The sequence below is a fragment of the Camelus ferus genome, chromosome 9, assembly GCF_009834535.1.
Source record: "Camelus ferus isolate YT-003-E chromosome 9, BCGSAC_Cfer_1.0, whole genome shotgun sequence".
NCBI lineage: Eukaryota > Metazoa > Chordata > Mammalia > Artiodactyla > Camelidae > Camelus > Camelus ferus.
The window spans coordinates 36,849,996-36,863,080 of record NC_045704.1 but is presented as its reverse complement, the minus strand read 5'-3'; the positions used below and the strand labels follow the sequence as shown (position 1 = coordinate 36,863,080).

The window sequence follows — 13,085 nt, the reverse complement described above, 5'->3', positions numbered from 1 at the left end:
TATTTTTAAACCTATGTGCATCTATTATTTATCCCCGAAACTACTAATTAAAAATTGAGAAATACAAAATATAGGAATTTGAGAGGGAATGAAAATTTTCATTCTAAGAAATGTATGCTGTCACTTTGAACCCTGAATGGTTCCTTTCAAAGCGGTCAAAACTTCCCCCTGCAGCCTCTCCTGTTGGGGTAAGAACCAAAGTGAGGGCTAAATATTGGGATGTCTCCTTTTTGGGGTTCTGCTCTCAGCAATGTGGGACCCACCTGTGGCCAACTCAGGGCTGACATCTCTGTGAGGCATGTCTGGTGCAGTGCCTAGAGTCCACAAGTTCTAGAGGCTCACAGAAATGTTGGAATTGATTTAAAACAGTAGGAAAAGGATACAATCCAGCCTGGATTGTATTTGTCTTGTACCAGCACAATCATTAAATAAATAAATACATATATGTATGTATATGTAACTGAGCAAGGGCTCATGTGCTCGCAGTGCAAAAAGACAAACTGGCAGTGTGTATTTGCAGCAAAGTAAGGGTTCATTTGCAGGGCACCAAGCCAGGGAGTGGGCGACAAGCCTCAGAGCCACTCCACCTTGGTCTTTGAATTAGGAGTGTTTTAAAGGCAAAGAACAAAAGAACTGGGACTAATCATCCGTCTGCTGACATTTCTTAATCGTGGTTTAGGGAGTCAGGATGTCTCTGGTTTACAATTCTCTGGCGAGGTGGTCCATGGCTTAGGGGTCTGTGAGCTCATCTTGTTTTGGAGAAACAACCTGAGTTTGTACGTTATCTAATAATATCAATTTTAGTACATTAATGATGTTATTGACAACAGCAATCTTAGTCATCTGACTCTGGTGATTAGGGTTCAGTTAGCGCAGGATTGAGATCAGAGGGGACAAGAAAGGGATTGAGATCAGAGGAGACAGACGGGAATAACATTGTGGATAAAGAGATTAACCATAGAGGGAGGGTGTAGCTCAGTGGTAAGAGTGTGTGCTTAATATGCATAAGGTCCTGGGTTTGATCCCCAGTACCTCCATTAAAAAAATTTTTTTAATTAAAAATAAATAAATAAACCTAATTACCTCCCCCCACCAAAAAGAAAGAGAGAGAGAAAGAGAAAGATTAATTATAAACTCAGTAAGGAAATTTGGTTCCAGGGGGATTTGATTTTGTATACACACACACACACACACACACACACACACACACACATTTACAAGGAAGGGGTTCATGAAGGTGCAGAAGTGCCTAGAAAGTCATAATGTTGCCCTGGGGACACTTTCTGTAAAGGGCTACATAGCAAATATATTAAGCTTGGGGCCCAGATGGTCTGGCTCTGTTGCACCTGAAGTCTGCCTGTAGCAGAAAGCAGCCATAGACATACACAGATGGATGGGAATGGCTGTGTTCCAACAAAACTTTATTTACAAAAACAGGAGGTAGGTGGGATTTGGTCCAGGGCCAACCCTTTGCAGTCCTTGCCTGGGAAAGTTTCAGTATTTGTTGAATGAAGGAATGAACAGGAGAGGCAGGACTGTTACTAGACCTGATCCCTGTCTGGTTAAGTTTGGATTTGGGGGGTTGGGTGGGGGGTGGGGAGTGGATACTGGACTGGGGATCAGTTTTAACCTTATCTCAGCCCCTAACTTGCTGTGTGATCTTGGGCAGGCTGCCCTCCCTTGCTGGTCAGCTCTATGTATGTAAGGTGGAGGCTTTACCTCCCATTTGCTGGACTAGGATGAGAGAATGAAATGTAACAGAGGACATGGAAGTGCCTGGAATAGGAAAAGGAGATTCCCACTGGGCAGCTCAGGGCAGGAACTGCCAGCTTCCTGGAGGCCTGGCAGCCCAGGGAATGTCACTTTGGCAAAGAAAAGAAGGGGGCGGGAGCTGCAAACAGTGTGACCCGAAACACAAACAGTCCCCAAAGAGGGGCCGAAACTCTCAGGTTGGTGAAAACATGCTTGTCAGGTTTCTGTCCTGCCTCTGAGCAGAATGGGGGAAGGTGCCCCAGGCTGGTCTAAATTGGCAGTGGCCAGTAGTGACTAGGGGGATCTGGGCCCCTCATGTTCTCCTGGCCATGTGTCCAGACAGAGGTGGCCCTGGGTGCCCCAGTGTGTAATTGTTCATCAGCCAAGACACTCACTCCAGAACTGGAGGTTGCACCTCAGGGGCAGGTGCCCAGACCCGTGGAGGGAGCACCGTGTCCCCATCTCTCTGCAAGGCTGTTCAGTGGCCTGGTAAGGCAAGCTCTCATGCGACCTGGAAGGGCAATATGGATGCAAGTATTAAAATAGACAACACACATTTCCAGGGATCTGGGAATTTCACTTCCTCTCCAGCTGTATCAATTCAAGCCCTGGCAGGATTCAGAATTCACTCAGAATTCATAGGCCAAACAAAATGTAGTCCTACTGACTTACAGAGGTGCGGTCAGGACCACTGGACTCTACAGGGCAAGTAGAGGCACAAGATGAGCCCGGTGGGGCACCACTGCTGACCTACACCACCACACAAACTCTGCTGGATTTGTTATGAAAAAGAACAAGATCACATGTTATAAAGTCTTTTCTTGACTTGTAAATTCACAGGGAGGTGAGGGAGAGTGACTGGGGCTCCTGACCCTGGTGAACAGGGTGATGTGGATGCAGATGATGTGTCCAGGCTTCCAGAGCTCTCTCTCACTCTCTAGCCAAGTCATATGTGACCTGGGAAAAGTCTATTCTCATTGAGGCCCAGACTTTGGCAATGGAAGACTGAATTAAGTGACAATAGTGTTAGGTTGTATTTTTTGAGTTACAAATCACGGAAATTCCAACTCAAACTGGATTGACCAAAGAGAGTATTTATTAGCTTTCACAAGAGTAAGGGGGACCACCATCAGGTCTGGCTATATCCAGGGGCTCAAACAATGCTATCTTTCTGTCTTGTGTTTCTGTTCCCTGTGTGCTGCTGCTTATTTTCACGCAGGTAGTTCCATGTGTGAACAAAGGCTGGAGATGACTTGGACATTGCCCATACCTGGTAGAGACGGAGGAAGGAATAGGGGACTGCCTCCACCTGGGTCTCACCTGTCCTTGGAGCCGGGGGACGGGGCAGCCTTTCTGCAGCTCATGAACTCAGCGTGGGAGAGGGGTGGCTCCCTAGAGGAAAGTCAAGGTGTTTAGTCAAGAGACAAGAAGATCAGTACTGGGCAGGCAAAAGCACTGATGCCACTACAGTAAACCCAGCCTCAGGTCTGCACATATTTAAGTCCATAATTTCACTGATTCTTAGCACCAGCTCTGAAAACAATCCCCATTTTATGGCAAAGGCTGAGGACTCAAATGAGTTGCCTGGACCGAGCTGATCTCCGACCTGGGATTTCTGAGTCCTGACCTAGGACTTTTTCTGATTCACCCCACTGTCCCTTCTCTGAGGCCCCTTTCGTATTTTATGCTCCTAAAGTCCTGCATTGCCCAGAGCAGATTGCTGGTGCAGGGTGTGTATACAGCAAGTCTCCCAATCAAATTCTTTGGCTCCTCCTATTATCTGGGGACAAGGAGAGGACAAGGGCACCACTCCCTCACCTCCACCCTGCCCAGGAAGCTAAGCTCTGGTCTCTGGGACCCATTCTCCCATTGGTGACATCATCTGCACATAGGGCCAGTTGTCTGCAGAATGTCTTCCTCTCTGCTAGGAACCCAGTAAGAGGCTTTGGTGGGGAGTTGGGGTGGGGACAGGGAAAGAACCCGATAGACACCAGGAGGGGCCAGCAGGAGGGGAGGTCTCTCTAGGCAATGAACAAAGCTGGCAGAGGCATCCTCCCAGAACCAGTGTGCTGAAAGCACTGACTAGAACCAGTACCCAGTCTTGTCCAGGCCTCAGTTTACCCATTTGTACACGAGGAGCTTGGGCTAAGAACCTTCTAGCTGTAAAACTCATTGATTGACAAAGGGCCAATTTCCTCACACTACAAAAAGTTCCCACAAATCAATAAGAAACACCCCAAAAGAAAACTGGGCAATGGGCATAAGCAGGCCATCCTCCCCTCCCCTTAAAAAAAACCCTAAAGGGTTAACAACTAACATGAAAAAATGTTTGAGCTTGATAGCAATCAAAGGACTGCAGGTAAAACCAACAAAACAATACTGCTTCCGCCAGCCATGCTGATAAAGCTGGTCTCATTCCTGGTGTGTGAGGGGTGGGGGATGGGCACTCAGCTGCCGCGGGAGGGGTGGGAACAGGTGCTACTTTCCTTCTGGGGGGTAATTTGTCAGTATGTAATAAAAGCCCACCTTGTGGGCTGGTCGTACCACTTTGATTCCACATTTAGAACTTTCTCTAAAGGCAAGAATCATGGGTGTTTGCAAAGGTAGTTTAGCAAAGCATACAGAAGCCAGAGAAATATTCTACATATCATAGATCATGCCACCCTCCCCCCAATCCTTTAAAATATTTCAAAAATTTCTTGTCAGCCTTAGAATAAATCCAAGTCTGTAGCCTGATCCTACTCCCTTTCTTTCTCCCTTTCACCTCCTTTCTCACCCTGCTCTTCTCCTTTCTGTTCCTCAAACATCCCAGGCTTGGTCCAGCCTCAGGATCTTTGCATGGACTATTCCCTTGGCCTGAGATGCTTGTCTCCTTTGAATGTGAGCCCCATGAGGGAGGGTCTCTGTGATATTCCCTGCTGGATCCTTGGACTGCCCCCTGACAGCAGTAAATGTTCATTGAATAAATGAATTACTGAGATCGGAAGTTTTAGGGTCAGAAACAGGGGTGGTTTGAGTTCAGGGTCTGCCACTGTTGAACCGTGTGACCTTGAGCAATTTACTTCACCTCTCTGAGCCTTGAGCATCTCTGGTGTGAAGTGCAAACAGGAGAACTACCCCCTGGGGTTCTAATCAGGATTGATTCCAGTGACGCATATAAAGTCCAGTGCAGTGTGAGCCCTCAGGAACTATTTGCTGTAATTATAGATGTTTCCAAAATATTCTCTGTAACTGTCCTGACATGGGTTGAGAAAATTCTTCGGGGATCCATAGAATGCATCCACAAAAAGCATGCTGTAGAAAACAATCTGTGGACATGAAAAGGGGTTAAAGATGTACTGTTTACTTGCTTGTTTTATTATGATGGACACATAACACATGTTCAGAAAAATTCAAGCAATAGAGAGAAAGTCTCCTACTTACCCAAATCTCATGCTATAGTGAGTGAAAAAGGCAGGTAAAAAACAATATGCCTCGTATGAGCTTACTTTTAAAAAATAAAATATATTAATATATACTCATAAGGGAAAACCTATAGATTTACAGTAAATTGTTCGGGGTGTTTGGCAGGAGAGTAGAAATTGCTGGCATTTTTCATGGTCATCTTTGGCTTTTCTGTGGTTTCCTCATTGTCCCCAGTGGCTGACTATCTATTACCTTATACAATCTGAAAAAGCCCATTTAACAATTAAGTCAGTCTTCCCACCCGCCTCGCCTGCCACAATCTGGCTACTTGGTTCCCCCGGGCCTCTTGTGAAGACTCAGGTGTCCTATGCTGTCTTAGGCAGCATTACTGAGGCTGGCCATTGTACCAGAGACTCCAGGAAACATTCTCAGTAAGCATTCAAGTGTTGAAGAGATGAGTGCCTTGTTGTCCTGGGGTTTGGCACTTTCCTGAGAAGAGTCCTAGACTGGCAAGAAGAATGGGTTAAGCTAAGCACAAGTTCGGAACTCAGGGCACCCTGGGCATCAGTCAGGACAAAAATTAAAAACAAAAAAACCCAAAACCCATTAATAACTCGCATTGGCTTAAGAAATAAAAGTTTATTGACACATGTAACTGAAAGAGCTTAGGCACAGCTGGATCCAGGTGCTCAAATAGTGCCTTCCAGACCCTTTAAGGCTCTGTTTCCCTCCGCTGGCTCTCCTCTGAGGCAGGTTCTATATGTGTGGTGGCGAGATAACCCCTCAGCAGCTTCAGAGCCATGCTCCAGTAGCTCAGCAATCCCAGCAAACATAGGGCTTCTCTCTTGCAGGGAATCCTTTGCAGGGAAGAAGTCACAGGAAGTCCCTGATTGGCCAGACTTGGGTTTTCTGCTCACTCCTGGATCATGTGCCGGGGTTCTGATTGGCTGGGTCTTGGGTCACAAGATCATCTGGCCACCAGGGGAATGGGCCAGCTCTACCAGAATCCATGGATTATGAGGAAGAGGGGGCTTGTTCTCATGGGACAAGATGGGGGACTATTTGCAGAGGGCAGATCTCCTCTCCCCTAGCTGTGTTGAAGGCTGTGCTTCATGTGTGTATGAAGCACAAAAATATCCTTTATCAGGAAAGCTGGATTAACCACAACACCCCGCAGTTCTTCCTAAGAGCAGAAGAGGGAGTTCCCATGAGGGGTGGGGAGGTGACATGGGGTGCATGGTGACAGAGAGGGTGGGGGTGGCGGAGTTCTGCCTGGGGATCAGTTCAGAGACTCAGTGAGTGACTGTGGCCGAATCAGCCCCCTGTCCAGGCCTCAGTGTCTCCATCTGTAAATGAAATTTAATCTGGCTGAAGCTGACGAATTTTTAGGATGGTGCTATGTAAATCTGATGAAATTATTGGGGTACAGCTGCTCCTCCCTTTCCACTGACCCAGAATATTTTCTTAATGGAATTCAGTTTATTGCTGTGATCCATGCTGGCAGGGGAATGATATAGTTTTTCCAGGAGGGGCCTGTTAGATTGGCTGCAAGAGAAGGGAGGTTTGGAGGCTATTTCTGGCAAAGAGTGAGGTGGGTGAAAAATGTAGGGTGGGAGGTGTCAGGGGCACGTGGGAGAAAACCTGAGCCGGGGCCTCGTGCTCAGGGTCTGGAAAGAAGGGCTGATGCTGCGGGTGAGGAGGGGCTGGGCCCCCAGGGTTGGCAGGGTGAGGCCTCGGCAGCTGGGGAGGGGAGCTAGTGTGACAGGAATATCTCTCTTTCTGGCACCTGTCCCTGGGCTTGTCGACCTTTGACCCCATCCCACAAACTCTCCTGGAGAGAAAGCGAGAGATGCCTCCTTAGGGCCCACCAGGTACCTGTGCCTGAAATAGAAATTTTAGTAACAAACTATTGAGAGCCTGCTGTGGGCTATTCTAAGTGTTTACACGAATTGGCCCAATCAAGCCTCAGAACTGTATGAAATAGGCATGGCTATTAGCAGTGTTCTACAGATGGGAATCTAGGCTCAGAGAGGTGAACTCACTTGCCCAAGGACACACAGCGTTTAATGATGGAGCCGCAATCAGCATCTGGGTGCCTGTAAGGCTGGGCCGGCTGGATTCAGCGTCAAGGAATGGTCAGGACACAAGTGCTGGGTGAGCCAGAGGTGGAAGGAAACTCAAGACCTTGAGGAGGGAGGGTGGGAACCTGGAAAAAGCAAGCCTTAATCTGCACCTGAAAGGATCCGTGCAATTTGAACAGGATAAAACGTGAAGGGAAGAGTTTTCCAACAGGAGGGAGCAGCATAAGCAAAGTCACAGAGGCCAGCAAGTACAGGGAACATTTGGGACAAGGCGAGCATCCTGGCAGGGGCTCTGCCAGGGCTTTGTGGGTCATGAGGCCACTTGAGCAATGGGCTGAGGGCAGTACTGCTGTGCCCTGAAAGTGCCTTGGGCCTGAAATCCCCAGCATTTGCAAGGATAGCTGAGGGGAGGCTAGGCCCAACCCCCTTGTGTGGTTTGACAGATTGAGGGGCAAAGCCTGGCAGCCTCAGGACCCCGAGGCAGAACTAGAGGTTGTGGAGGGGCAGGAAGCCCTGTTCCTCTCAGACCTACACGGAGGATTCCACTGCAGCCTGGGCGGCTGTGGATGGACAGGAAGCTGGCCATTCCTTCCCGTGAGCCAGAGGAGAATGGCCTCTATGTGAGCCACAACAAAAAGGCTTTTCTGCCAAGTCGGAGGGGGAGGAAGCAGTCGGCTTAGCCCTGCCTCAGCCTGAAAGGAGGCTCTGTTGGTGGCCCTGGGGTCTTCAATGTCTAAACGTGTGGGGAGGGAAGGCCAGGGTGGGCAGGGGCGTCCTCATCCCTGCCTCATTCTCCAGCAGCACAAGGGGGTGAGGCTGGGCTGCTATGCAAGTCAGTTTGTCTGGGTTCTAATTGGCCACTTCCTGGCTGTGTGACCTTGGCCAAGTTACTTCACCTCTCTGAGCCCTGCTTATCCTATGAGTGAAACATAAGCAGGGGAGCATGCAAGAAGATTGGGGTTGCGTTCACACACTGAGCATTTGCCAAGTGCTAGGCACTGTCGCCAGCACTCTACAGCCCTCATCCTCTGTTCATCCTCTCAGCAGCCGGTGGGGCAGGTCATGTGATCCCCTCCATTGAGGTTTAAGTACCGGCAGTGTCAGAGCTGAAGCCCAGGATGTTTTGGACTCTAAAACTCAAAGCTGTGCAAAAGCTGAGGAAAAGAGGCTGGAAGGGAGCACGCCAAGCTGTCAACACTGGCTGGGGGAGTGATAGCGACTTATGTTTTTCTTCTTCTTGTTTATCTATAATGTCTTAATTGTTTCACTTGGGAATTAGCAAAATATAAAGAAACAAAAGATGCTGAGGGAATGGGGGCTGGCAGGAGCCCAAGGTGAGTTTAGGTTACAACTTGATTAAAAAAACAAAAACACTGTAAGGATATGGGCTCCTGTTTAATCCTGGGGAGGAGAGGTGGGGGTCACTGGGGCTGCTGGGCTGTCTGGGGATGGGGGAGGCAGGTGCTTCACCCTCCTCTCCTCCCTCAGAGACCCTCACACATCTGGGTCCTCAAGTGAGAATAAATAGGGCTCTTGAGATAGGCTGTTCCTTCAGCCACTGGGTTTCTTTGAGATTCTACCAGAGAGCTTGGGGGTGGAAGCCTCCTCCGGCAGTTTCCTGAGGAGGTGAGGCCTCTGCCAAGTCTCTCCTCTGGCTGGGCTCTGAGGAAGAGCTCAACCAGAAGTCCTTTCATCCTGTCCTTTCTTGTCCCTGTGCCCCCACACCGCCCTCCACCTTCCCCGTGGGCCTCTGGGCCTCTGGGTTACCCTAAGGCTTCAGGCAGGAGTCAGACCCGGTGGGGTCCTGGGGCTTCTGATGGTGTCTGCTGCCCCCTTCCCCCACCCACTCTGTGCCTCCCACCAAAGCCCCTAGGGTTGGGGGAGCCCCCAGGCCATTTCCTAGCTGAGCCTGAGAGGCCTTTGGGGCTTCTGATGGCCAGCATTTCCTACTCTCCTCAGCCAGTTTTCAACACAAAGAGAGGAAGGGGCGGGATGAAGAGGGCTGGGGATGGGGTGCGAAGCTGAGGGGAAGGGTGGGGCCTGGAGCAGGTTGGAGGACCCTGCCCAAGAAGCTGTGGGGGCCTGGCCTGCTCCATTGGTGAGCATCACATTCCTGGGTGCGCAGGCCAGCACCCAACAGGCTGGGCCCAGAGATCAGACGTGGTGACCAAGGCTCACTAATGCTCAGACCCGAGAGTCAGTGACACGTGTCTCCTGCTTTCCTGGGCATCACCTGTCCCCTGCCCAGGGTGAGATTTTCTGCTTCTTCAAAGATAAGAAGGTAGATCTTGGGTGTCCCCTCACCCTCTGAGCAGAGCATATGGTGAGGAGAACTTTTGGAATTCAAAGTGGCATCATTTTCCATCTCTCTTCAGTCCAAGCTGGGTCTTCAGGCTTCCCAGAACCAGTCTGGACAGGTGTGGGAGGGCTGAGGGGCTTGGACTGGTTCTCTCCCATCCTTCCTAGATGTGCAGGGTGTAGGGGAAGCTGAGTTGCCCTTTCTCACCATGAATGAATGATCAGTATATCCCCTACCCCTTCTCTGCCTAGCCACAGCAGCCCCCCAACCCCATCTCCTGCCTCACCTTCCTCTAATCTATTTTGGGCAGCCATCTCCCACTCTTCCCCAGATATCTGCTCCTCCCAGGGCCACAGAACTGGGAACCAGGTCTCTTTGGTGTAGGGGGAAAGTCCCCTAATCCCAGCCTGGACACGTGCCCCTCCAGCTGTAAACTCCATCCAGCCCAAGGCCTCTTACAAAGGAGGCGGACTCGCCGGCTGTACAGTTTAATCAGTGCAGATTATTTACAGAAAGAAACGTATGGGGGTGGACAATGACCCCCTCCCGCCCCCCTTGGCTGGCTCTCCGGTGGTTCTGAGGATGGAGAGGGGGAAGAAGCAGCTGGACCCGCACTGGGAGCCAGCCCATGAGAAGCCCCTACCCCCAGGGGCCCAGGGGATTCTGGGTGTCAAACCTGCTTGCTCAGGGCTGCAGGAAAGTAGAGGGGACAGAGCCGGCTGTACAGTACCATTTCCCACAGCAGCCTCGCCTCCTGCTAACTTTGGGAAGGAAACGTGAGCCCAGGAGGAGGTGTCTCCAGGCTATGTTGGGCTCCTTTGGGAAGGCTCACTAGCCCCATCCTAGTCTGTGTGAGGGGAACAAGCTGCTGGCTTTCCCTAGCAGTATCCCTGCTCCCAGTGCCCTGGGGGACAGGGAGCTGGAAGGGAAGAACCCCCAAGCCTAGTGGGCACGCGTCCGTGAACATCTACCACCTCAGCTTGGGCACCCATCAGCCCCCTCTCTTCCTGGGAGAGCTCGGACACTGGCAGCTGAGCCTGAGGCTGGTGGGGTTCTGAGACCCCTGAGGATGGTGGTGTGGGTGACAGAGGGTGGGAGGGGGCTCATAGAAAGAGCCCATTTGGGTCACAGCTCAGAGAGGAGACAGTGGGCAGGGTGTTGGAAGCCCAGCCTGCGTGGCGAGGCCGGTGCTACCCTTGGGGGAAGGGCCTTGGCAGACCCCATTTGGTCCTTGGTAAGGCAGGCCCAGGGCCCCTTCTCCAGAGAGGGAAGGAGATGTGGGCTCGAGGGGTACAGGGGAGTTAGAGGCTTCTGGCCCTGGGCTGGCCAGGGGTCGGGTGGGGTGGGGTTCTTAGGCACAAGGAACCCAGGCTGCTGGGGTTATCAGAGGTGGGGTGGGAAGGAACCAAACCTCAACAGGACTCACGCTTGGTCAGTCCCCTCCCCTCCCCCTCTGGCCTGGGGCTGCCCTTGGGTGAAAGCTCTTCTTCCTAAGACCAGAGAGACTCAGTGGGGTGGAGACCAGTTAGGCCCCACCAGGCTCCAAATCTAACAGAGCCCAGAGTTCTGGCCCTGTGGTGCTCACGCTGAAGAACAGCCCTTCAGTCATTCTTCCAACTGGGCCTTCTGCCCCTCCGCTCCTCTGGCTGTGAACAAGCCAGGGGTGGGGGATGGGGTCTAATTCCCTGTCTGGTGCAGAACTACAATTAGAAAACTCTAACCCTCTGCCCTGAGGGACTGCCCAGTCAGGAAAGTAGAAAGAAATGCTCAATTAGTGTGCAAAAAAAAAAAAAAAAAAGATACCTGGGCATAAATAAACAAGGGGACAGGGCTGGCAGGGATGTTGGAGGGCCTGGAGGAGCCTCCACCCAGAGGCTGAGGGAGCCACCGAAGGCTCTTGCTGAAAGGCCCCAGGAGCCATCTCAGAACCACAGGTGCGGCCAGCCCGGCCCCTTAGCACCGTGAGGAGCAGGAGGGGCTGGTGCGGAGGGTCAGACCCACTCTTGCAGGGAGCGCTTGCAGTAGAGGAGCATGCGGGGCGCACCCTTGCGCTGCATCTGCACCAGGGCGTAGGTGAGGCCCAGGATGCAGAGCAGCAGCAGCAGCGGGGGCACCAGCACCATCACCATGTTCACTGTCCGAGTGACCTCCTCCATCTGCACCACCACTCGGCTGCCTCCGTCCTCGTCTGTCCCCGCCCCGAAGTCCCCCTCTCCACCACCCGGGCCTGCCTCATGGCCCTCCTCGCCCTCCTCGCTATCACCGCCCACCCCGGGCTCTGCACCCCCATCAGGGTTGAAGGGTGGACGGGCCACGTCGGGCCATCGGGGCCCTGGCTCCACATGCTCCTGGCAGCCCATGAAGTCCCGCAGGATGGACTTGGGGTAGCCGGGCTCCATTCGCAGGCGCTCATTGTCAAACTTCCAGTACTTGGTGCCCTTGTAGAAGTAGGTGTAGGCTGCAGGGGCAAGCAGGCCAGAATGGCGTCAGGCTGGGCCCCGCCCGCCGGCCAGATACCCTCGACGAAGACCAGAGTGTGCTGAAGGGGCCCCAGCTTTAAAACACTGTCCTTCTCACTTACTTCCTTGGGCATTTTCAAATTTGTCCCTTCCCAACTGACAGGAGCCAGACCAGGCTCAGAGAGGAACGAGGTATAGGTCAAGGGCATGATCAGAATCTTGTGCTTCCTGGCTGGGCTAACATTGACTTGTGCAGGGCAAAGAAGGGTACTATAGCCTGCTGGGTTGGTGGCTGTAATCAGGGGACCCAGGCCTGGCTTCCCTCTGCACTAGAGAGGCCAATGTCTTGCTCAAGGCCACATGGCCAGCCTGTATCGGACCTGGAGTGGAGCCCAATGCTGCCTTGGACCAGCTCTCTGGCCTTGGGCACTCTTCGCCCATGTCCCTTTAACCCCAAGAAGGGCCAGTTTTGAACTACCAGGTCTGTGCTCAGCTGAGTACAATTAGATCAGAGCAGTCGCAGAGTGATGCCGTCACGCGCAGAAGGGAAGCCATATGACCTGCCTGAGTGTTAGCAAAGCCTGCTGGGTCTCCCTTGAGCCTGAGAACCTGAAGGCTGAGAACCAGGGCTGATGAGTTTTCTTAAACTCACAGAGACCCTGCTGGAGAAATAAAAGCCACAGCTCCCTGTTGCACAGTTATAACGACAGAGATCAGGCTTCCCTGCCAGGTGGGTAAGGGGGCATCCTGGGAGGACTTTTGCCCCCTTCTGCTCTGGATGGGGAGCAAGGCAGCTCTCAGCACCAGCTCTAGGCACAGGCAGGCCTGGGCTGTACTCTTGACTCCATAATTTCCTCGCTGTGGGATTTGGGGCTCTTTACGCAAGCTCTCTTTGGCCTTTGTAAATGGTGACAGTGCAGGGAGACCATGAAGATCATGCTCCAGAAGCTTCCAGCCCAGGGCCTGACACAGCCATGTCTCCCAAACATGCCATCATGATGCTGGTGACCTCAGGCAAGCCCTACCCACTGTGTGTGGAGGAGGGGAATGGTGAGTGCTGGGCAGACTGGGAGGGGGCTGGCTCTGGTA

General features: G+C 51.9%; 1 protein-coding gene and 1 non-coding gene across 4 annotated transcripts in view; one reads left to right on the top strand and one right to left on the bottom strand.

Annotated features, from left to right (window-relative positions):
- The first annotated feature begins 964 nt into the window (after positions 1-964).
- TRNAI-AAU lies at positions 965-1,037 on the top strand. Its single transcript has one exon. It is a non-coding gene; the product is annotated as a tRNA-Ile (tRNA).
- A 1,887-nt stretch (positions 1,038-2,924) lies between these two features.
- The window catches only part of MMP15 (matrix metallopeptidase 15), a 27,629-nt gene continuing 17,468 nt past the window's right edge, over positions 2,925-13,085 (bottom strand). For 2 of the 3 annotated variants that reach the window (XM_032486428.1, XM_032486429.1), the window contains exon 10: positions 10,012-11,995. In XM_032486428.1, the coding sequence (XP_032342319.1) occupies positions 11,529-11,995 (467 nt within the window). In that variant the 3' untranslated portion in view covers positions 10,012-11,528. Of the gene's footprint in view, positions 3,145-10,011; positions 11,996-13,085 lie in introns of those variants that run through there. The other variant, XM_032486430.1, reaches the window with a different exon arrangement.